General features: G+C 38.3%; 1 protein-coding gene across 2 annotated transcripts; it reads left to right on the plus strand.

The window, feature by feature from the left end:
- The first annotated feature begins 5,715 nt into the window (after nucleotides 1-5,715).
- On the plus strand, nucleotides 5,716-25,610 carry LOC119730266 (ribosomal protein S6 kinase beta-1-like). Of its 2 annotated transcripts, none has more exons than XM_038203076.1 (15): nucleotides 5,716-6,036; nucleotides 8,653-8,693; nucleotides 12,515-12,632; nucleotides 16,149-16,217; nucleotides 17,076-17,223; nucleotides 17,578-17,635; nucleotides 18,761-18,861; nucleotides 19,489-19,579; nucleotides 19,875-19,965; nucleotides 20,272-20,313; nucleotides 20,998-21,063; nucleotides 21,659-21,799; nucleotides 22,688-22,795; nucleotides 23,458-23,567; nucleotides 24,566-25,610. In XM_038203076.1, the coding sequence occupies exons 1-15, from the start codon at nucleotides 5,938-5,940 to the stop codon at nucleotides 24,690-24,692; spliced, it is 1,410 nt and encodes a 469-aa protein (XP_038059004.1). In that variant the 5' UTR covers nucleotides 5,716-5,937; the 3' UTR covers nucleotides 24,693-25,610. The 2 variants fall into 2 exon arrangements, with proteins under 2 accessions (XP_038059004.1, XP_038059003.1); XM_038203075.1 differs by having other exon boundaries at nucleotides 5,717-6,036; nucleotides 24,563-25,610.
- Nucleotides 25,611-26,295: the final 685 nt, after the last annotated feature.

Consider the following 26,295-nt stretch of genomic DNA (forward strand, 5'->3'; position numbering starts at 1 on the left):
GTGTGCATTCACAGAATTGCTGTGCCTAGGATATCCATGTGGGATGTCTGATTGTACAGTGTATGAATACGAAAGAAACCAAGAATATCCTTGATGAATAGAGATGGGTGACCAAACCCAAAATGTACAGGTGTGAGATCTGAAGGTGTGTGACATAACCTGGGATATCCTGGGTGCAGGATCTGAAGGTGTGTGACATAACCTGGGATATCCTGGGTGTGGGATCTGAAGGTGTGTAGAATAAACTCGGATATTCTGGGTGCAGGATCTGAAGGTGTGTGACATAACCTGGGATATCCTGGGTGCAGGATCTGAAGGTGTGTGACATAACCTGGGATATCCTGGGTGCAGGATCTGAAGGTGTGTGACATAACCTGGGATATCCTGGGTGTGGGATCTGAAGGTGTGTAGAATAACCTCGGATATTCTGGGTGCAGAAGCGACTGGAGCGGGAGACCACACGCGCGAGTGGCAAAGCCACGAGAGCATTTTCCAACTTGTCAAGAATTTCTTTTGTTTTTCTTTATAATTTCGATTTTAAAAGGGTAGCAAAATTCCAACCAATCATCAGCCTTTTACTGCGTGCGTGGCTACTACCCGGACCCGTCGACGCGCCCGGATGCTTGCACAAATTTAAAAACAAAAAAAATGCGAGTCTAGTTTTCCACGAGATCGTGACCGCGTAATTGTTCTTACATTACCTTATTTTAATTTTACTTATAAAAGTATTTCAAGAAATTATTTGAGTGTATGAACTTATTTTTTCATACAGTTATTTGCTCTTACGTTTTCCTTACTCACCCTTCTTTCACAAATGGAAGCGACTAGGCAAAATCCGCGTTGTGATTGGTTAGCCTTTCAGCACTCTTATTTGCATAAAAACTATGAATAATTCAACAAAATCAAGTTCGAAAAGGCCTCGTGGCTTCGCCAATCGTGCGTGCTAGCTGACTTAATCTTTGCTCCAGTTGCTTCGGGCTAAATTTCGCAGCTCCGTCGCTCTAAGCCACGATGGCCTTGGCGAAAGGCTAGTCCAGAGATGGCCTGGACTGGCCACTTGCGGTTTATTAGCAAACTGCCTTGGATTAACCAGATAATGTAACAGTGGGTTGAGTAAAAGATAAACAATGAAATCTTGGTATATGCTAAAGATCTTGGCTTTTAAAAGGCAAAATCACCTCATGATAACCTGGGATGTCGTGGGTGATGTGGGCTCTGAAGGTGTGTGATCCAACTAGGATATATCATGGAGGAAGGAATTCCTTCCTCCATGGATATATCAAGAAGATGCTGAAGGGTGTGGGTGGCTAGACCCAAATGCACAATACATTTTCTTTAGAATATATGCCATTGCCATATTGGTACCATCAGTATGAACCATTATGATGTCATGACAGTTATTAAGCAAAATCGTTATATATCAGACTTAAGGCTATGCATGGTGGAGTCTATCGGTATTGTTTGGGTTTGCGGTAACACCATGTGGTAATAACTACTGCTTAGAAGATATTTAGTTCTGAGAAGAACTTGCCCTGCTTGTTATCAACTTTCGCTATGTAGTTTTTGTTCGAAGAGGCAGTCCTGCATGCTTTAAGTTCTAAAAAGAACTTGTCTTTTAGCCTTGATTCAGTTATATAATTTGTTGATGTAAATAATGTAAAAAAAAAAAAACACTGTAAATAAAATGGTATGTATGACTTGCCATACAGTATGTTGAATTTCTTGGGTTCATTTCCGTTTCTTTTGTGATTGATATCGACACAGAAAATAGACCCAAATATTATTGGTCAATTTTGGTCAGAGCAATTTCATTTTAGTACGCCAATGCGAGTAACAACGTTTTTTAGTGACCAAAATCCCCACCCTGGGGCACGAAAAACGTGACCAAATCCCGACATCGGACCTGCAGGGGCAGTGCTAGTCCGAGTAACTTGGACCCAACTTATCGCCTTTTTTAACATTTGGACATGGTCTGGCGATCGCCAGACCATGTCCAAATGTTAAAAAAGGCGAAAAGTTGGGTCCAAGTTACTCGGACTAGGGCAGTGCAGGGGGTGGGTGGGACCATGGAGGATGTGTTTTTATTCCTCCATGGTGGGACATAGGTACGGTGCATTATAGGATTTTTAAAGCCATTATTTTTCCCTTTCATGTCAATTTTCATATAGATGCAACAGAATCCATTAAATTCTCTGTCAGCTGAAAGACATTTCTATTTAAATCGTTTAATTACGCAACTGCACCTTTTAACTTTGTAGTTTTAATGGCATTTCTTAGCCACCATACCACCTGTCGAGGCGAGGGCAACTGGAGAATGGCCTCGGCTAGCTAGGCTACGTGCGTACATACTAAAGCCTTGTCCAAAGCGGGCATTATTTATGGCTACGACTACATGTATTCCCCGCAGCGTGTCAATCACAGAATCTGAAGCAGTAGGCGTAGCCACAAATACACGAACGCGGATACGACTTTCAGCTGAGTGTCACATAACCGGAAGTCGCGCCATTTCTTTTTTAAAAAGCAACGAGTAGTTGGTGATGATTCCATTAGTAATCTGAAATCGACAGAAAATAGAGAACTGAAACTAAATCCTAACAATTTGATTTAGATTGTTTTTTTTTTATCCCAAATGAGACATGGTTAAAATTACAGTATCGGTGTCACGCCCCAACTATCGCATCGGTCCCAACTATAGTTGGGCCTGTCCCAACTGTAGTTCCACAGTTGGGCTGGCCCAACTATAGTTGGGCCTGTCCCAACTATAGTTGGGACGATCCCAACTGTAAGTTCCACTGTTGGGCTGGCCCATCTATAGTTGGGCCACTCCGATCTTTTTTTTTTGCGGTGTCCCAACTATAGTTTACATTGATGTACAACTGTAAAACGTTCCCTACAGCTCTGATACACGTCTGACTTTACTGGGGACCACTGAAATTAGCTATTGATGGGGCGAATCTATAGTTGGGCCACTCCAATCTTTTTATTTTGCGGTCCCAACTATAGTGTACATTGTTGTATGATTATAAAACATTCCCTACAACTCTAAAATACACATCTGACTTTACTTGGGACCAATGAAATTATCTATGGGTGGGGACCATCTGTAGTTGGGCCACCGCAATATTTTGATTTGGCGGTCCCAACTATAGTTTACATTGATGTACGACGACTATAAAACATTCCCTACAGCTCTGGGTCCTTATTCACAAAGCACCCGTAAATGCTTGCGGGCGCGCAACTTCCCCGCAACTCTCACTTAAGCACTTGCGGGTTATTCACGAAGCCCCCTTAAATCTGCGTGTGCCCGTAAACCACCCGTAAATTTGCGGGACCTCCAGACGTCCCGCAAGCACACCACAACTTGCGTGGATCATCTCGATTGTCACAATGGCGGCACTCTTGGCATGTATTTTGGATCTACGAACTGATTTGACGTGCCGGTTCATCTTCCGTGACCGGTTGAACCAACTATAGGATGAGTTAAAAAGAAAGTGACCGAATTTGAAGAATGTGTTCAAAATATTTGGCGCGTTCCATTTTCATGGGCGTCAATCGGTGGGGGACAAGTCCTCCCCCCACTTTTTTTTTTTAAGTGGCGGATATCATATCGTTGCCCCCCCCCCCGCCCCCCCCCCCCCACACACACACTTTTTCTATCCCCGAATAAAAATTGTAGCCAACATAATGATTCTATAGTAGCTGATTCAATGACTCCGAACTCAAAAAAATGATGTTTAAAAGATGATCTTTTGCTCACAAAAGTGGTTTGAGTGCTCAGAAATTGCCTCGGATCGCACCACAGATTAAGCATCTAGAATCAAAAAAAATTCGGGGCCCGCTCCATGCAGTAATAGGTATGTCCTCCACTTTTGGGAAGCGACTGCCGCCCTTTGTTTTTTTATGGGACGAAGTACATCTTATGGGATTTTAAGTGTGAACATTTCACCTAAATTGCACAGTCTAATCCGAAGTTATGTCTATTTCAATAAAACGATCACAAACTTGTTTACCACTCATCACGTGATGCAAACTGAACACCCATTGAGTACAATGAAACGTGGACTTTCCCACCTCCACTGAATGAACAAGAGCATGGGAAAGGATACAAAAATCACCATCAATATTTAAAAAAAATAGAGCTAACTTGTTTCTTATATATTGAAAGCACACATTCTGACAGTGGTTTCTGTCTTGAGTTCAATTATTAAAGGGAACCTGCAAAAGGATGTGTATGACTTAAATAGATTTAAAACAGCTTTCTTGCCATGTTACTATGACTTTCAATCTTCTTTTGTAGTAGTAAAAGGGAGAAATTTCAACATTTCAATTTTTATGCTATTGAAACTTTCCATATTCATGAGCCAAAGCGTGATGTCATTCAAAGCAGAACAGAAGTGTCTCTACAGCTTTGAGTACAAATATAATTATATCACACTTGTTTCTATTTTCTTGCAGTAAGTTCCACTTTTTACTTGTTTATCATGTTAAACAGCTTGTTTGGACACTAGCAGTCGCCACTAGTTTTTTTCGAAGCTTTTTTTGTGGGTAACTTTGAAGGAGTTATGTTTGTACTGTTCATATGCACTTTTGACAAGGAGTTCCTTGTGCGTCAAAAGCAAAATAGCGCCCATTACAGGCGATTGTTTTGATGAAAGGATTTGCTAACAATTGAAAAACTACCACTCTCTTGTCACTTCCAACGAAAACAAGTATTACGATCCTGTATGTATTGTTGCGACACATAATAATGTGTAAGAGAACAAGATGGGCTGAATTTCCACTGCATGTTTCCTTTAAAGTCTTGTTGGCATTTTAAAGTTTGTCTGTAATATGATTCTCACTATTAACTCAATAGCTTCCAATGACATTCAAGGACAGCTATAAAAATGGGCTACGTTTGTAACACATGCATAACTTCTGAAAGCATTGGTAAATTTTAGTGATTCATTTTCTTCTTTAAATGAGTGGAAGAACATGCTCTTAAAGACATGCTTGATTGGTGTTGATTGTTTGCTAAGAAAACAAAGACAAGTTAATCTTTAATCGAATCTGCCTGTAATTTTTACAACGAGCAAGTTCTCTAAAATGGGATAAAATATCTTGGCATGTTTTTTTTAATGTTCAACCAATTAGTTGCGGGTGCCCGCAACATGCGGGTCCACTAATGGAACTCTAAGGGTGCTTCGTGAATGCCACTTAACGCAAGTCTTACGTGCCCTTAACATCCACTTACGGGTCCCCGCAACGCAAACATTTACGGGTGCTTTGTGAATAAGGACCCTGTTACATACTGTCCGACTTTACTTGGGACCTTTGACATTAGCTATGGGTGGGGCCCATCTATAGTTGGCCGGCCATGGCAATCTTTGAATTTTGCAAAATGTTGCTGGACAATCAACCCAGCAGCTGGACAACTCATCCAACTAGGCAGTACCACGTGGCCGGCCAGCCTTGCGGCATGCATGCACGACGAATACACGGTGCCAGCGCCGCGGAACATTTCATCCAACAAGATCTATCAAGCATGAAGCATCCGGCGCAACTCCAGTCCTAACTATAGTTGGGCCGACCCAACTGCCGCACTATAGTTGGGACAGTCCCAACTATAGTTGGGACCGATGCGATAGTTGGGGCGTGACATCGACGATTCGACGAAAGCGCCTTTTACTACATACATGAACTACACGTTAATATTTAGTTGGAATTCGCCGGGTGACGATACGTTGAATCATAGCCGAACGCGCTGTGCAATATGCAAACGGTATTTGCCCCCGCGTGATGCGATGTGAAGTCGGAGACGTGTGGAATATGTCAAACGTTGGACAAATCGTGACAGATTTTCTAAAGAATTCATCAAACCATCCATGTAATGAGTTCACAGTCTGCCCTAATTATTTCCCTATGAATCGGCGTTGCAGGTAGACCCATTTTACGGTCATGATGGCCGGAGTTTTTGACTTTGAGCTCAACGAACCGGGAGCTCAACATCAGCCGACCAACCAGCAGGAGAATGTATCGGATGATGATGTGCTGGAGGTGGGTATTTCTGACGGCTGCGCAGCGTCGGGGGCGCTGAGCGGCAGCTGGTGACGAAAACTAGGGGAAATAATGTGGTATTTAGAAGCCACTTTACAAACGTCGAAACAACGATGCCATGGCAGGAATGAAAACATCCAAGGCATCATGATCATTCTCATCCCATTTCTTTTCAATTTCACAAATTCAAACTTCTTTTGTAAGTAAAGTGCTAGGCCTAATTCTATCTACCTCCATGGGCCTACATTACATTAGCTTGAGTAACTCCAGCTGTGAATGAATATGAGCATGTCAGTTGGACCATGGAGGAAGGAACAGGCCTACATAGGCTACCTACATATTGATCACAGATCAGTGACAGTGGAACCATAAATCCATCACTCATTCACGGCATCACCTCTGCAATTATTATTTGAAGAATTTACATTGTTAATGTTGTCTTCATCCATAATTATCGTTGTCATCCTCGAAAAAACAAACGTAGTGACTATCGTTACGACAGTCGATTTTCATCTTCTAAGTTCTATTACGGCAATTGCAGAAACACCATCGTGAATAAGGGAATAACAGTGTGAGGAGCCGGTCTTCACTGCGTGATAATGACCGGGTGTGGGGGTGACCGCTGTTAATGGACCGAGACGAATCCCATTAATAAATACCTTTATAACGAAATAAACAGTTAAAATGCTCAAATTTTGTGACTTTCTTTTGGCGATATTTCCAGACTTTTTTGTGTTCATGTTCATGGGCCATATTTTAGCTTAACAGCTATAACGACGTAAACTCAACAGAAACTGCTGCTGTAGCGAAACAAATTACAACAATGTTTTCATATCTTTACCTGATGGAGGAAGCTGAAATCTCGTTTACGCATTCCTTGTGTCCGGAATTACAAAGATGCTTGGTTTAGGAAAGGTAAATATGTCGGTGGGTGAAGTGTTCAAAGAAAATAAATCGTAGATCTACGCTTTCGTCGTAAACATCCTCAGTATATACTGCACTGCTGTACGATGTCGTTTCAAAACTTCCTTACGCGCGCGCACGCACGCATCCCTAGCGACTTAACTGTGTTGCGTACGCGCGCGTCAGTCTCATCTCACGCGCCCGCGATGGGGGTTGAGCGCATGTGCAGTGCTCAATTGTTAAAAGCTACCGCAGGACTGTTACTATATTTTGACCAATCATTGGCTTGCATGGGGCTGAACGGGGCTGGATCACTGATCTCTATATAAAGACTGGATAGCGGATATGCATACAACATTCACACAGTAGACTTTGCATATTGACCAATTCGCCCCCGGTCTCACAAAGATGGCCGCGTATAATACGAACGTTCTACGCGTAAATACGCGCGCGTTGTATCAACAGTTGACGCGCATTTTGGTCACGTACACATATTATGATGTTCTAAAAGGAACACATTTCCGTAGTGATTATTATTTCAAAAACGCCGAAAAAGTGATTTGCGGCATTATAAAAGTAACCCCGACATTAGAAAAATTGTAGTAAACCTTGGTCAGTTGGTCAGTGGCCAAAATATAAGTCAAGTGAGCCGCGACGTTACAAAAGAAATCAAGCTGTCCATAAAGACGGCAACTTGTCCTTTGTAGATCACCAGCCGGTCTCACCAATATGGCGTCAAATTCGTACATTGTGCGGCTCTTTATTAGCTATCCAGTCTTTATATAGAGATCAGTGGGCTGGATCAATGCTGGTTCAGGGGCCATTTATTCGCTTGATCTTTGAAGCCGGTCCATTATCACCGTTAATGACCGGCCAGTTGGCCACGTGATCGAGTCTCGACCAATCAGAAACCATCAACTCTCCAAGGTATTTATGAATCTAATATATAAAAGTGCCCTACCAACCAGAGTGCTTTGTTAGATTGGATAAATGCTTGACTAGCATGCCGAAGGTCTCGGGATCAAATCTGTGCTGTGCCAAACCCTTTTCTTTTCTTTCTTTTTTCTTTTAATGGTTTCAATGACTTTTTAAAAATGTTTTTAATCAAATCCTCCTTTTCATTGACGTAGATTGCATTTTTTTTTGTAATCAGTGCCTTCGGAGGATTTTTTTAAAATGGAAATAAAGTCCGAGAACCATTCGGTTAATAATAGTCTGGTTCCAACAGCCAAAGTTCCTGACGTTGAATACTATTACTAGGTCAGGGAACCAGATGGTTGACTGCCATAACATTAGCCACTGCGAAAAACAAAACATCAAACTGCACCAACCATCATAAGTGGCTGCAAAAAGTCAACATAATCACCATCGCTATTACCATTAGAATTACAATCACACAATCACCTTTATCATCACCATGGCTAGGCCAAAAAAATAGTTCTGCCTCCGGTTTCCTTACCTATCCTATTTTGACAATTTTTTTTATGGGAGAAATGAGAAAAAACACCCAAAACCATCAATTACTACCTTTTACCCAAAAAAAACTGCCCCCCCCCAAAAAAAAAAATCCCTACCAACCTACCCTATTTGCTTATGCCATGTAATCGGAAGTAGATGACTTTTTTTTTTTTTTGCCCTAGTATTTTTGTCACCATCTTCATTGCCGTAATTATTGATGAATTGATAATCCTTTTTTTACCCATTTACCTACAGGAGCAGTACCTCACAGCCAGTTCGGGCTCCATTCCTGATGAGTATGTATATATTATTGTATATATTATTTGGTCATTCATCCCCCCTCCCCCCCCCCCCCCCCCGGTTCCCTTTCCATAATCGAAGCCAAATAGTGGAATTCAAATTCCACCACTATTTTAGAAGTGCAGTTTTAAGCTATATCACACCAACCTTCGAATCCCTATAAAAACACTCAAAATAAAAAAAACCCAAAAATCCATATTATTGTTGGATTTACTGTTGTCCTTAAGTTGAGTCAGGTTATCGAAAGCATTTTCCAGATAGCAACAAGTTCCAGCCATTTTTTTTATTAGATTATAAAAAAAGTAACGTTCAGTCAATTCAATCAAAACAGAGTCCTCAACTCAAGATTATGGAATACCACAAAAAAGCAGAGTTTGAGACAACTATTATCAATATGGGCAAAGCATGCCTGTGAAGTTTTGATGAAACGACTTTGATTTAAATTGATCCAGTATTAAATAAGTATCATTTTAATGCATTGTTTTACTTTTTTATTTGGCTACTCAATCCTGAGGCAACATAGTGACATATGGGCAATTCTCCATGGGAGAGCAAAAAATGTCAAAAATAAATATTTACATATTAAACCTTTTTTGTACTTTTTTCAGACCTCAATTAAATGGGGAATTCAGTTCAAAAAACGAAATTAAAAAAAATACATATTTCTGGTAAAAACAGTGATTTTTGCATTTTATGATTAAAAACGTTCAGATTTGGTAAAAAAATAAAATTTTGTGTATGTATTACTTTCTGAATTATAGGGAAAAGATTTGATTTATTTTATGATGTTACAAGTTACTTACATTACTCAGGGTCATTAAAAAAAAATCTAAAAATCTAAATATATATATATATATAGTGTAGGCCTTCATTTAAAAATGTCAAAATTAGCACGTAATTCCGTTACCAAAAAAATGGCAAAAGTTACTTATTTCACAAATTTTCTTGTTTTTTTTCTACAAATCATTTATGTTGAGAAAAGACTCTACTATAAACATAAATGGAAAATAAAAACTTTAAAATAGTAATTTCTTGGCATTTTTCCAAGTGGTAACGGAATTACGAAACGGTAACGGAATTACGATAACGGAATTACGCATGCACAAAGTATGCACACTTCCCCCAGATTATGTACATGTACATGACATATTAAATAGGAGATTTGCATGTAAACCTTGGACAATAACTTTAAATACTAAATTACTTGTTAAATCATTTCCCTCTTTAATTGCTATTATACAATTAAAAATAATCAGGTGTTCCATTGATATTTTTTACTTTTACTATTTCTTTTTTACTATTTAAAAAATGCTAATTGTTTGGATGCTTAAAGGGAATATACAACATTTGCAAACATCGGAAAATAAAACTACCAAGTTTTTACGAAATACCTTACTAGGATGTTGGTAAATGACAGTCTAAAGCATCCTGTAAAATTATGGCACCTGGTGTGAAGTTATTTTCAAAAAAATGATATTTTTGTATACATTTCCAACGGTGGTCGGCCGACCACCGTTGGAAAAACCTAACTATTTTTCAACTACTGCTCCAACTTTACACTCTTTCCAGTCCAAATTTTGTTTGCTACACCTATTTGTTACATGTTCATGAACGGGTGCAGGCCAGCTAGTCTGGTTCCCTTACCTTCCACTTTTCCAGCATCTATAAATTGATCCATTTTAGCTTTAGTGGAGTCAAGGAACCAGACTACTTGAACAGTTTTGTTTTTCTTGGTTTTCCAGCATTTTGGAACGCAAAACTTCAAACATGTCAGTGTAACAATATTTGATCTATTACATGTATACTAACCCCTCAAATAGTTCATTTCTGAAAATTACAGCAAAAGCCAATGATGTACATTCCCTTTAAATATGTTGCCAAAGCCGTTGTCTGGTACCCAGAGAAAATATATTCCACAACAAGTATATGAAAGTTGAGTACCAGACTGTACTTGTACTTCTACTTGGCATAACTTAACATCTTCCCTTGCTCAGAGATGCCAACCAGTACAGTTTTATTGTATTTTCCACGATAAACTAGTGAAATACGATAATACAATTGTTCATAGTAAAATTTGATTTTCGTTAAAAAATAAATATACATTGCTAACAGGCAATGCAGCCATCACCAGACTGCTTTCATTTGACCTTGACCTTTGACCTAAAAAATGAAGCCCAGACATGTTTAGGCCTACATTTACATTTTGATCTGCTTATTTTCACTGAGCTTTCCCCTTGTGGCATTTTACATACTTCTAAAATTTGTATTGTGATGAGTTTATGTTGAATTCAATGTTAATGTATTGCATTTACCTATTACATGTAAACCTATGGCGTAATTCCGTTACCGCCCAGGCGTAATTCCGTTACCGTGATTAAAATGCAAATTATGAAAAGAGTGATTATTTTTTCAACTTTGTTCTGCATTGTAGTTAACAACACCCCTGAACTCTACAAATAACAGGTAGTGTCCAATTTTAAAATTTCAAAACTTCAGAGAGTTTTATTAATTTATGCGAGAACTCAAATATGCTTGTCCTCCGTCCGTAATTCCGTTACCGATATTAAGCTCCGCCCCTAAAAGGGTAATCTTGTGGGATTTTTTTTTTTTAGCGGTCAATCAATTCTACTGGGTCTTGGCTCCCTTTCCATGTTTAGATTAGTTGCCTAGCATTGAACATATTTTCTTGGGAAAGAATAATCTTTGACAAAGTGACAAAATTCCGTAATTCCGTTACCAAAGAATTGCCCATATATGTATACTAAATGTTAACGGCATCCCTTTTTCTGTTTTTGGTTCTCATTTCCGACCAACCCTATTTTCGGCTCCCAAGAAAAAAAAGAACTTGATTTTTATTACAGCCAACCCTGTCTGGAAACCTATAAACAAAAGAAACAAAAACCAAATGAAATAGCCTTGTGTGTTATTTGAAAAGCAACTGAAAATGAATATCAGACTTTCACGCGAAGTAAGGCATACCATAAGCGAAGTAAGGCATACCATAAGCGAAGTAAGGCATACCATAAGCGAAGTAAGGCATGCCAACAAATGGAACCCCAGAAAATGAGAGGATGTTGCCTCTCATTATATTAGGTGTCTACACACAATACTGCTTGGTGCAAATATAATGTCAGTCAACTACATCTTGCCAAATATGGTTTTATTATTTTATTCCGTGATATCAACTCATGATAATAAACTCATTGCAATAAACAAAACCAGAGACTACGAACATGGCATCTTTTAATTTAGCTATCCAGGCCTATATCGGTGAAACTGCAATTTTTTTTTCTCTTCAGATTTTAAATATTTTTCTTCCGACTGATCCGACCATCCCTACTTCAGAGGCATTTTATTCCGTGATATCAACTCATGATAATAAACTCATTGCAATAAACAAAACTAGAGGCCACGAACATGGCATCTTTTAATTTAGCCATCTGCATCGGTGAAACTGCAATTTTTTTCTCCTCAGATTTTAAATATTTTTCTTCCGACTGATCCGACCATCCCTACTTCAGAGGCAAAAAAAAAGAGAACCGTAGAAATGAAATGGGACGCCCTATTATTGGTTTCATTTCATTTGTTAATGACCAACTAGCAAAACAGATAATGTTTACACTATGCTCTCATTAAGCAAAGTTGTGGGCACTATATTTATATCCACACTGCTGGACTGTGATAAGCTTATTGACTTTGATGTTGAAAAAAACACCCAAATGTCACTGGCTAAATTTTACAGATCTACATGTAATAAGATTGCGTGTGTTTGTTTGTTTTCTTTGCCATTGACTTTTGTACTTTTTTTTGTTAACAGTGATGAAGACATTGAACAGCTAGCGCTATCAGAACACACAGTTAACCCTCACAATGAGCGGGTCGGACCAGAACACTTTCAGCTCCTGAAAGTGCTCGGCAAAGGCGGTTATGGAAAGGTGAAAAAATTAATTTCAAGTTGCAATTTTTGAGTTTCGCTTTGAAGAAAAGTTTTGTTTTTATATTTTTTTCTGTAGCAGTACGAAAGATATTCACTTTTAAATGAGACATCAAGCAAAAAAACTGCGCACTTTGAGTCGTGGGGTTCTTACTTTACAAATTTCAATTTTTTTTGGTGACACGACAGTAATTAACATGTATTCACTTACATGCATTGTGCAGCATGGGTGCAAAGAAACCCCAAAAGAAAGGATATTTTCGAAGGGTGGAAAATGTCCAAAGTAGGGGAAAAAAATAACATAAAAGCTGAAAATTGGTTAGGAGAAAATAATTTAAATATGCTGAAGAGCATACATGTAGGTAGAGCAATTTTAGATATTTAACCCTAAATCCCTAGCGTCTTTTACGAGGAACTGGACCAATTCCATCAAAATCCATCAATCACTGTGCGTCTAATACAAAACTGTACATGACATAGTGGAATCCACCACTGTCACACTGGTTGACATTCGTTGACTTGCTACACATGGCTTTTATCACAAAAGCAGTACAGGAAGCTAGGCAAAATCAATCGGATGTGCCCTAACACTGCTTCAGGCCATTAGGCCCAAGTCCATCATACTCCATCAATATTTAGTCACGCCAGGCCTTCTGGACCAAGTCCCCCAAAATCCACCAAAATGGGGGAATGGATTTTGATGGAGTTGGGATGGTTAGGGTTAAGACATAACGCATTTTTTTTTTAAATGTACAAATTTCAAGTCGGGGGAAATTCCAGTACATTTATCCCTAAACATGAGCTGTTCATGCTCTTTCCTCTTTCAGAGGGATAATGTGGGGACCAGTAACCAGTCTACTCACAGATTGGATCTGTTTGTGTGAAAACGCAACCTAAAATAAAAGCCTTTTTGTAATAGGGTTACAGCACCCAAAAAGAAGAAAAGTTTGGGTTTTTTTTCCATTTAGGTAAAAAAACAAGACGATTATTCGGTATCAGAAACAAAACTTACAAACAAGAGAGAGAGAGAACAGTCAAACTGTACATCATTAAATGAAGAAATGTTTACTTTTACCATCTCTACAATGGAAATTATTACAAAGTTTGCATGATAGCCTCCAGATTTGGCCAAAACCCAACTTTGTGTCACATTTAATGATAAAAGTTGAACACAAAGCTTCATATAAGTGCAAGTAGTTTGCTTGGACTGTACTGAATTTATGAAAATAGTGCAAAATACAACATTAGATTTTGTAGATTCAGTAATTCAGGGTTGACAAAAAATTGATTCATTTTTCCCATTCGGTGATAATTCCGTCCACATAAGAGCACGAAGAGTGCACCAGACCATACATTTATTTCCTAGTTGCGTATGACTGGTACATGTACATCAATAACAAACTCATATTGCTAAAACTTTAATATTTTTTACATAACGTTTCAAATTCACTGGTGCAAATTGTAGCCAATATAAATGTTTTCCTTAGCATTGTAGCAAGCAAAGAAAGATTGAGGCATTTTGTTTAGCCTGGCGTAACTTTTCCTGTTATGCATCATAAAAAGTGAGCGCAACAAATTGTATACCTTGATTGGGAAATTTCAGTCTTTAGCAAGTAGGCCTATATGGCCATTTTCCCCTCGCCAAAAACTGAACATTGTAATGAACCTAATGCAACTTTTCAATAGTACTACGGTACCACTAATAATAGTTTATCAACCGCCTTTGATTGTGCACAATGCATTGAGAGGATCAAGTTATTTCCGTGTGACCGAGCACAAGTTACAATGAATCTTCCAAGTTTCATTAGAAATCCATAAATCCATTGTGCATTATAAATTGTGAAACTTATTTTTGTATGGAGTATAATCCTTTGTAGGGGTCAAAACCGATGCATATGTGTCATAAATGTCTGAAATAATTTATGTTTGGAGTTGACCCCGTTTTGACCTGGAAATGCAGGATGTAAAGCTAATCCTCTTAATACCAGAGGCCGATGTGTTTATTTTGCGTTTTTAGTTTTTACCATATTGAACTAGGGTCCCACAAAACTGATTTACCATTGTGCTTTCAGTTTCCGTATTTTAGAAACTGGTCAAGTTTGAGGAATTAGTCACTGGGAAATACCTTTATTATCCGAACTTTTCTCGAAGTAAATGCAGATGAAATTGCCACTGAATGTGAAGCCTACTGAGTCCAAGAAAAAACTTAAAAGTTTGGCCAAAAATAATAAATAATTTTAAAAAGAGTGTTTTTTTGGTCACTGTTGGGGCAGTATTAGTAGGGGAATAAATATGTGCTTGGCCGATTTGAAAAGGGACCTTTAAAACAGGCTAGCATTGCTAGGGGCCGGGACGAGGATAATGGCCTTAGTTGAAGGCCATTATCCGCGACCAGACACCTAGCCAGTTTTAAACGTTCTTGTTTAATACCAGCCAAGCACGTTCATTTATTTATTCCCATTCATAAATACCTGTCCGTCAAAAATTCAAAACAAGTCAAAATTTACAAATTTCCAACAATTTTGTTCAACAATTTTACTTCCTTTTTTGTGTGTGGTGAAACACCCCTCTGGCCATGTGTATGGTATGTGCCTCCTGCACGTAGTGCTTAAAATCCCCTTATATGGAAATTGGCACGTGTGGCACGTACTATGCGATGTGGCGCAGAACGCAGCAGTGTTACCGGCTGTTTAAAACCACCCACATGATGGGCTCTTGACCAATAGGAATGGGTAAACTAAACTGTCTTAGGTACTTATGAATATTAATTGGAATGATGACTTTACCAAATTATCTTTTCTGGTTTAGTCATATCTTAAAATGAACAGAAGTGCTGCACACTGCTTAATGACTGGATTGACCTGAAAAGTACAAATCATTACATCATCAGGATGTTCCTCCTATAATTTCTAGCATTGCAAATTGATTTGTCAGGCTCTCAATTTTTTTATGGATTAATTTTATCTTCTTCTTACATTGTTTTCCACGCTTTATACTTCCCGTTCCTTCGCAAATATCAAGAAATGGAAAAGAAAAGGTCTTAGGTTTGACTACAAATCCAAATAAGTAATGAATGATGGTATGTATACAAATAATGAATGTTTATGAGTGCAATGGTAAGAATAATTTCATGAGGTGACAGATGGAATGTTCGCATCGTGGAAATGGAACATTCCATCTGCCACCTCATGAAATTACTCTTTCCATTGCACGAATGTGAAGCATTCATTATTTGTTTTTTACAACACCTGAATAAATCCTCGTCATCTGATTGGTCAGAGCCATCGAAAGTGTGACCGTGCAATGGAACTTCTATTTACCGTGCAATAGAACTTCTATTTACCGTGCAATAGAACTTCTATTTACCGTGCAATAGAACTTCCATTTTTGCTGTGCGACCACGCCGTGCATCGGAACGAATATCTTAATGACATGTTGTATAACCAGCATTGTATAGTATGATTTATAAGTCAAAGTTTACTGATTTATTTTTTTTTATCTGACATTCTCAAAATAGGTTTTCCAGGTCCGGAAGATTGCTGGCACCGATCCAGGAAAGATCTTTGCCATGAAGGTCCTGAAAAAGGTGAAGTGAATGTCTTGTTGTCTTGGTAACGATGATTATAAATTTCAAAGCGTATGAAACTATGAATAGAAACAATAAAAAGAAATGGATTTTTTTCTTTTTTCTATTTTGTTCAATAGATGCAACTGTGTGTATCGTATTGCATGCATCAAAACCTTGTCGTGCTTATTCCCTTGTTAAGTCACTCAGATTACGTACATGTATTGCAAGTGCATTTTTAGAATATCTGATATCAGTCGATGCGCAGCTGAATTATTTTTAATGAATGTTTAATACCCTGCAGCTGTTGGTGGCTGGTTAAGGATTATGTCATTAGATAGACAGGTCTCATGTACAATGTACTGGTACATTATGACATACATATCCTGTAGTTGCTAAGTTACTTGGCATAATGCTGAGAACATTAAAGGGAAAAACAACATTTGCAAACATCAAAAAATAAAATTACAAAATCATTTTGAAATACCTTGCTGGACTGTTAGTGAATGACAGTGAAAAGCATCCCGTAAAATCATGGCACCTGGTATACTGTCATTTTCAAGAAAAGTGGTATTTTTTGTATCAATTTCCAACGCTGGTCGGCCGACCAGCGTTGGAAAAAACTGGCTTTTTTTTCAAATACTGGCCCCAATTGACCATTGCACTTGTTTGCAATCGATTACACACCTATGAACGGGTACAAGCATTCCGTGCGGCACATCACTCATTTGTTGGCATGACTGTGAGCCGAATAGGAACTTCCGGTGAAATCGGATAACCGTAATTCAGTTTTACAAAAATAGGATAACTGGATTTTGAAATCTTCGATTTCTCCCACCGCTAAATTGTAGCATTCTTTTTTGTTTTTGTTTTTAACAGGCAGTTATTGTTCGGAACCAGAAGGACACTGCACACACCAAAGCTGAGAGGAACATCCTAGAAGCAGTCAGGCACCCGTTTATTGTCAAGCTTCACTATGCCTTCCAGACAGGCGGGAAACTATACCTTATTTTAGAGTATTTATGTGGTATGTACATGTACGCTGTATTTTCAGTGATGCAACTAAAAAATATTTTTACAAATGTTTTTTTTTTTTAGAGGAAACATTGCCTGGTATATCCTGTGGGTTTTTCCATGGAAAATTAAAATTTATTAAAGTAATTAATTGGACCCATTGTACTTCTTTATCCAGAAGTATCAAAATGTTGTTTCTCTTTGAAGTTAAAGCCTTTTTGGTGTATTTTTGGAATAATCATAATTTATTTGAAATCAACAGTTTTGTGTAGATTTTATTTTGCTCTTTTATGATTAAGTTGGAAAACAGTCTCACAATAACAACTGAAATATTATTAATAAATGATGATTTATTTTATGGACACAGGTGGGGAGCTTTTTATGCATTTGGAACGAGAAGGAATTTTCATGGAAGACACAGCATGGTAAGACAAAAATAGTGTTGGTTGTTAAAGTCGCCAAAAGGAAAAAGGAAATACGGAAAATTGTTTTTAAGCCTAATACCTTGTAATACCTTGTAATGTCAATAACTATGAACCTGAAAATGGTATAGAAAGTTGTTAAAAGTTTTGAATATTGTGCGTTCAAAGACAGCAATTATTAGTTTCCAGTTTTTCCTCGAAGAGATCCTGTGTTTACTAGGGGTGTGCATCAGAACCGGGTACCCGAGTACTCAACCGCTGATATCAGGAACCGGTTCCAGATACCCATAACCAATTTTACTATAACTTAGTAACTTCTCAGACAATGAAAAAGAAGATTTTGTGGGGAATTTTCAAAATGAAAACCAGGCTACATGGAAAAGCAGAAACAGATGTTGTATTTTTCACCATAAAGCCATAAAGCTCACTGTACACACATGAATTGCTGCATTGACGCACAGATGTGGTAGTATTGTCGCGCAAACCTTTATGAACAAACTGAACAGAAACTTCTCGAGATTTGAATTTTGGGGTTGGGTTTCTTTAACGGGTACCCGGGTACCAATGTTTTTTTGCAATCGGGTACCCGGTTTTCATACTTCTCGTAAATGCACACTCCTAGTGTTAACATGTTGAGTCCCAATTGCAAAAAAATCATGACAAAAAATGCAGGGCATGTGAAGGCTTTGATCCTCAACCCTAACCTTACCAACTCCATCAAATTCCATCACCCAATTTTTGGGGGATTTAGGCAGATAAGCCATGTGTACCAAGTCCATCAAAATCCACCAGCACCAGTGGTGGATTTCATCGGATTTGGTCCTGAAGCATTATTGGATTTTGACGGACATGGTCTTGTACTTAGTAAAACTAAGTAGGGAGTTGGGGAGTTAATCCTTGAAAATATTTCTGACAGGTCATGCAGATTTTTGATCGATTTAAATTGTACAACCCAATCACTGTAATCTACACTTAAACATGATGTCTCAGTTTTTCTACGTGCAGGAAATGTTCTGTTAACTGCACATTGATGGAGTCTGGCAGATTTGGGAAGGTTTCCTGACAAAAATTGTCACAAAGATTAGGCTTAAAAAAAGGAAATTATCATTCTGTTTATTCTGTCCACAGTTTTTACCTGTCTGAGATAACGTGTGCGCTTGAGCATCTACACAAGCAGGGAATTATCTACAGAGACCTCAAGCCTGAAAACATTATGTTAAACAAACAAGGTAGGTGCCTGTACAGTATCGCATAGCTCCATCACCTGATGTGTCAGGTGGTCACCATTTGGTCATCACATGACCTTTCACACAAACATGTGACCTGTCATGTGATTTTTCCATGTATGCACAAGTGGAAAGCCCCCAACCATTAAACTACTAAACTTGTTAGAGACTGGTCATTCTTAATTCTGTTTTTCTTTAATTGAAACGTTTTATTACATATTTGGTTTTGTTCTTCACCGACATGATTCTTATAAACACTATGTACTCAGTGTTGCGGAAGAGTTTGCCAAGAAAAAAAATCACAAGGTTACTCAGGTGGGATTTGAACCCACGACCTTCTGCTTACTGGCGCGGCTGTCTTACCACGCGAATACCAAGCTTGCAGGGGTCAGCTGGCTGATTCAAACCAATCTGACTGGTGTTGTTTTTAATGATGGAAATGATTATTGTTGTGTGAAATTTAGACCTTGGAAAATAATGTCTGTTTCATAACTTGACACATGCAATTAAGTCAATGCCAGTTTTTATGAAATATTTATTTCAAACCACATGCCTAACAAGCTACTCATCAATATTTTGCTGGCATCAAGTAGCATAGTAAAGAATGTTATTTAATGTGTGTCGTTACAGGTCACGTTGTTTTAACCGACTTTGGATTATGCAAGGAGTCACTGGAAGAGGGGTCAATGACGCACACATTCTGCGGCACCATTGAATACATGTGAGTATCCCTAGCAATAAAACATGTTGTGGGGAGTCCATGGTCAATCCTCATAAATCCATCACAATAACATCAAGGATGTTTTTTCTTCAGCTTCTCTAAGCTGCTAACTTTTGCCGAACGTTTTGAGTTTCAGCTGGCAGTTTCGAATATCCGAATAATCAGTCGACACAGTTTCGAGTAATCAAATACTAAATTATTCGAAAATGGGCAGCAGCACAGCTCTACCGGCTTGTTTATAAAAATGAAGAGAAATTTGTGAACAATATGTTTCTCCTTTTTTTTTATTCGACAGGGCTCCAGAGATTTTGACCAGAAGTGGTCACGGCAAGGCAGTAGACTGGTGGAGTCTTGGTGCCCTAATGTATGATATGCTCACTGGAGGGGTAAGTCAGGGTTTCAGACCTTGTCAACCAACTGACATAACTTTAATTGACCGATCGCGGTAGAATCGCGTCAACGCAGCTTGTGGAATATTGTCCAATGACATGATATGCAAATCGACGCGGAACACGCAAAATCTGAGACAAACAAAACTCCATAGGGTTGTCCAAGGGGCGTGGCTTACTCGCAAACGGCAATAAGTCAATTTTGCATACAAGGCTGTAGACATCGGTGTCTTCTTAATGGTAACATTTTTGTTAGTTTTACTTCAAGTTACCTTTTTTTTCTGTTTTGTCTTTTGTCTGCAGCCACCTTTTACTGCTGAAAATAGGAAGAAAACGATTGATAAGGTAAGAAAGTCATACAGATATACAAATTTCTTGCGTAAAGAAGTAGTAATTTTATGACTTAATCCAGTTTTGTCATATAGTTATTTTATGTCAGCAGCATGGGTGTCAATCCTACTTTTTGAAGGATGGGGGACACAATATCAAAGTTCCCCCCCCCCCCAGATTTTTGAACTCGTGTGTCTCATATACATTGTATCTTTTGCTAAGAAAATATTGGTTAAAGTGGTCAGAAATTGCCTCAGATCGCACCACAGAGAAACCTAGAATCAACTTTTTTTGGGAGGGGGGCCCTTAAGCAGGCCCCGAACTTCACGCCTTAAGCTCAGAATAGCTGATTCAATGACTCCAACCTCGAGAATTATGTTTAAATGATTTATCTTTTTGGTAACAAAAAATGGTTGAAGTGGTCAGAAATTCCCTTAGATCGCACCACAGATGAGCATCTAGAATCAAATTTGTCTCGGGGCCCTTAAGCGGGCCTCAAACCCCATGCCGTGGCTTTGTGCTCGCATTAGTTCTGATTGTGGTATGTCCCCTCCCCCCCCCCCCCCCCCCCACTTTTGAGAAGCAATTGACGCCCTGGGTACAAAGGGTCTACTCATGCCAGTTCCTTTGGAATGAGAGCTCTGCTTAAAATGTATTGCATACCAACCTTTTCTCTTGAACTGTCTGTTTTCTGTGCAGATTTTGAAAGGCAAACTCAACCTACCTCCATATCTAACTCACGATGCTAGAGACCTTTTAAGAAGGGTAAGCTGTTTCTCCTTTCTTTTTGGGAAATGTCTAGTTTTAAAACAAAGAAGGTAGGAATGTTAAAGTTCGTACACAAGTGTTTAGCCCTTCGTTGATATATTTTTATAAACACTGTATGCTCCGTGTTGTCCTGATTGATTGTGAGAAAAAAAACACTCTGGTGAGACTCGAACCCACGACCTCCTGCTTACCAGTGCAGACGTTTTACCACTTGACCACCGAGGTTGCAGGGGTCGGATGGCTGGTTCGAATCCGATTGAATCTAGTTCTGCAGCCATATGTGTTCCTTTATTTAATATGTAACATTTTGTTGTATTATTTTGTACGTTTTTGTTTCATGACATTCTCGTCTGTCAGAATTAGAGTTTTGTTGTACACAGTACACGTTTGAGATGTTGAAAACTGAATTTGGCAGATTAGATGTCAAATATGTAAAACACTGCTTTCCAACCTTGAAGGTATATAAAAGCTTGATGAAGTCTGAATTATTCATATAAACTTTGTCAATTGACTTTCAAAAAAAAAAAAATCCTGAAATTTTTTTTTTGAGAGTTGGCCACTTTTCAATAAATTAGTAACTATCTTTCCACAGTTACTAAAGCGACCAGTGGCAGCAAGGCTTGGAAGCAGTCCAGAAGACGCCAAGAAAATCAAAGACCACAGCTTCTTCAGACACGTCAACTGGAACGACGTGCTGGCGTCCAAATTAGAACCTCCCTTCAAACCCATACTGGTAGGTTGCATCCAGAAGCCTTGTTCAGTGTAAATTTCACAGAAAGTCCAGTTTGGCATTCCAACTTTGCTTGGAATTTACCACTTCAAGATTTCATAAATTTTGTTTTGGAATGAACATTCTGCTATGCACATGCTAAATTACAGAGGGTAGCAATGAACTTTGGGAATTTTTTTATGTATTTATTACACACAAAATTACAAAATCTTTGGAGTCCACCATGATCTAGAGTATTTTCTGTGGGAACAATGGACTCGTGAAAATGTTATCTCCTGTTTTGACCTAAGGTCAAAAATCAGCAATTTGCGATGGCCGGTTGGAATAACGGGCTTGCTTATGGTAGAAAACCACAGAATAGAAGAAAGCCCTCTTTGGTTTTGTACAAAAAAAATCGCCGTAGAGAGTCTCTCACAGCTTGGAATTCTTTTTCCTGAGACTTTCAAGTTGCCTGTCTGTTAACTGGGCATAGGAACAGGTTACATGTAGAACGCCATGGTCCAGTGGTTACGTTGTTTGACTTACGCACGATGGTGCGTGGGTTCGAATCCTGCCAGGAACATGGTGCTTGTGTTCTTGGGCAAGACACTTAACTACAATTGCCTCTCGCCACCCAGGAGTATAAATGGGTACCTGTGAGGGTCGAAGACTGATTAAATAGGATGGGAGCAATGAACCACCGTCAACAAAAAAGTGCACCAGACATTAAAGCGCCGATTTTACGATAAAATAACATCACAGTCGTGTGTTTTCTTCACTTTTTTTTTTTAATCAAATATTCAAACTGGCAAAATGCTATCGAATATTCAGTTGATGATCAAATATTTGAATATTCGTTATTTTCGGGGGTCGGGACAGCTCTATAATTTGTTTTTACTGTGATATTTACAGGCCAATGATGAAGATGTGAGCCAGTTTGACACCAAGTTTACTAAAGAGCCTCCGGTAGACAGTCCCGACGACTCCATGCTTAGCGAGAGCATGGACCAGATCTTCTTAGTAAGTATAAATTGTTAAGATAATCAGTTATTTATCAGTCTTTCATCAGGCAATACATCAATTTTGGGCCCCCCAAAAAATAGTCGGTCTCTGGTCAGACCGAAGTTCCAGAATTGATGCGGCGACGCGTTGTTTTTGTTGTTTTTTCAAGCTTGTATTGTACAGACAAGGTGGGTACTATTTTGCTTTTTTGTGTCCTCATTATACATTGGGGTCCTCCATAATTTGCCTTGGTGCCCTGAAATTGCACCAAGGCAAATGGCCTTGGTGCAATTTCCCCATTTCTTGGTGCTCCTTGGTACAAAAATTGGAGGATGTGCGGCAATAGAGGGCGCTGTTGTAGCTTCCGTGTTAATTTGAAGAAAAAAAAAAGGTTGATGCGCATGATTAAAATCGACGCGCGCGCTGACCAGAGACCGAGTATTTTTTTTTTTGCCTGAAATCAATTTTTTTGTTTCAGGCATAAAAAAAGAAAATAAAAATTTAAAAAAAAACACCAAGTTTGTGTTGCAATGCAGATGCGTTCAAAACATTACTTTCTCTGGGAAATGAAGGATATATGTTGGGTAGTATTTCAAATTTTCAAAAATTCATTTTCTTTTACTTTCAATCAAATTTTGATGCTTTATACTTCGGCCATTTTCTTGACTCTCTTATTTCAGGGTTTCACATACATAGCGCCCTCAGTGTTGGAGAGCATGCAGCGACCTCACCTAGTGAAAGCAAGGTCACCACGCAAGATAACTGGACAGAGCCCCCACACCCCCATCAGGTAAACCAGTCATTATTGTAACGATGTTACATTGAAATCATTGCATTTGTACCAGCATGGCCAGTGCTGCAAGTTTTGTAATCAAGGCTAACTATTACTCAAAAGTCTATAATGGGACAATTCCAGGCGTTATGGACTGACAAACACCAGCCATTTTCATATTTAAAAAAAAAATTATTAACAGTTTAATATTTATCAACAAACAAATGGTACATGATGACAACTACTGCTACTCGATTTCTATTGCACTAACATTTCCAACGTTGATTCATCATATTTATGAAATATCAATTTTCAAAATTGCCATTACGGAATGACGCAAAATGGATGTTAGTTTTAGGTCACATGTACAAATCGCTCAAATTCTATGAATTTCAAATAGCCATCATATTTTGAACATACTCGTTGCTTTCTGTATTCATTTAGCTTTGATATTTTACCTTTCACTTGAAGATTGGTCGAAAATATGTAAATCATGAAAAAAAAAAAAACAAATGTAAATCAATACAGCGTTATGGAATGACCATTACGGAATGACAAAAGGTTTACAAAATGACAGCTTTTCTGAAATGTACATTTATACACGTTTTCACTCAAATCAACAATAAACCTTTCTCTATGCCTTAAAAATAATAACTCACAATAACACTTGCATTTTGCATTTGAAAACAAGATGCCAAAAAGACTACCTAAAATCCACCAGCTGGATTGAAACCCGCACCTTTCTGATCATGAGCCACAAATCCTAGAAAATCACAATCTGTCTGACAACTTAAAATCTAACAATGTGAACAACATGGTCAGAGCGGAATGTTGATAGCTTGTAACTTTATGTATAGGATGTATAGTAGCTCTCTAATACATATTTTTATTGTTTCTTTTCATCTTGCATTGTTCCTTCTTCACTTTCTGGCTTGTGGTGGCTTTGTTTGTCGCTTGTTTACTTTGCCAAATGTTATTTGCGTGCCTTGCCTGTACCCTTGCTTTCCCTGCAGTAGCCCCATGAAGACACCGTGTACGCAATTTGCATTTGATGAGGATCTAGTCAATACCAAATCACCAGCGTCCTCTACAGTTGAGGCAATGGACACCTCTGAGCCAATCATGCAAGCCGGATTCAGATAACCAGGATGCTGATTGGCCCATTCACATTGTGTGATGTAGACTACTGCACTTGATTGGCTGAATGCTTTTTATTTACACACTCAAAAGGAAAACTGACGTTACAATATGCGACTGATGCGTGCATGAATGTGAGGAATAAACATTTAGTCAAACTCTGATTGGTCAGTTAAGTGCATTCGTGTTATAGACTCATCTGATTGGATGATAGCTGATCACATGATAGAAAAGAGTTGACATCATTGGCTGACATAATGTTCATCTGCATGTGTTTGGAGAGCTCATGGAGAATCTGATTGGATAGTTTCTCTCACATGATCTAAAAACACTGAATCATTTTGAACAACCGTGACAATTGTAAGAAGAGGATTGCTGCAAGCCAGCTGAGCAGCTTCATGCTAATGAAACTACTAGACATGCATATCTGATTGGATGGTTACCGTCACATGACTTTAATGTGATTTATTCATAATTGGCCTTTATATGTAAATTAAGAATAAGCGTGTTTTATATTATAATGATTTTTTACCGATCGCTGATCTTCTTATATTTAGGATCATGTGATAATGATGTAAGCATACAAATTATTATGATTCCATTAAATTAAAAAATAAAGTGTTTATTTATCATGTTATTTTCACAGACATTAAAATTCTGTAGTTGGTGATGCTTTCGGCAATAATTACTTCATCAGACGCATAGATTTTTTTTGGTTTTAGGTATTTAAGAAGGGTTTGTGATTATCGTTAGACTGGAGAAGGAAAGTCAGCCATTTTTGTCATTCGGCCATTAGTTTAGTGACTTACGGTACACAAAAACCTATTTTATGGATGAAAACGACTTCTGTTCAATTTTGCCTCTTACAATCTGCCTTCAAATGGACAAACTAAGCAACTAAGCGAAAAAATCCCTTTGCAAAGAGGAAATGCTTAGCATTTTTACACGAATACAAAAATAGCATATGGTGCTATACATGTACATTGTACTTTGCAAGCATACCAAAGTTATACATGCTGTAAGCAGGTAGCTTGTTGTGTAAATCTTCTTAGCTACAAATTCAATTTTTGGATTAACACGCAGTGCATTATTACAATTACGAGAATGGTTAACAAAACAATTCACCACAAATTTTTAACGAGAAATTTCGTGTTATATAAGTAAAGACATTTACTCCCTTGTGCTAGTAAAATCTTTACGTGTATGGATTTCAAATAAAACAGTGTCATGACAAGAGGGTCATTTTGAAGTTTTTAAAATATAGTTATGAAATGTGATTAAGGAAATGTGTTAATATTTTTTTTTTTTTAAAGTGCTGCATTTGGGATATCTGTTGACAGCTGATGAGAAAGATACAGTACATAACCACATGGTTTGATCATAAAAGCTGCATGCCCCTTTAATGTTAGGGCCACTTTTCTCACGGATATGATCTCCATGTGGTTAAAATGTAACTGGAGGGTTAAAGGAGCACTCCGTAAATAGTGAATTGATAATTGTTTGTTTACAGTAGCTGCTTGTATTGTAGTAGAGCGATCCGTTAAGCCCCGCCCCACAATGTTTCGACCAATCACAGCCGTTATGCGCAGTGGGCGGAGCCTAATGAATC

Source organism: Patiria miniata, unplaced genomic scaffold (assembly GCF_015706575.1).
Source record: "Patiria miniata isolate m_02_andy unplaced genomic scaffold, ASM1570657v1 HiC_scaffold_22, whole genome shotgun sequence".
Taxonomy (NCBI): domain Eukaryota; kingdom Metazoa; phylum Echinodermata; class Asteroidea; order Valvatida; family Asterinidae; genus Patiria; species Patiria miniata.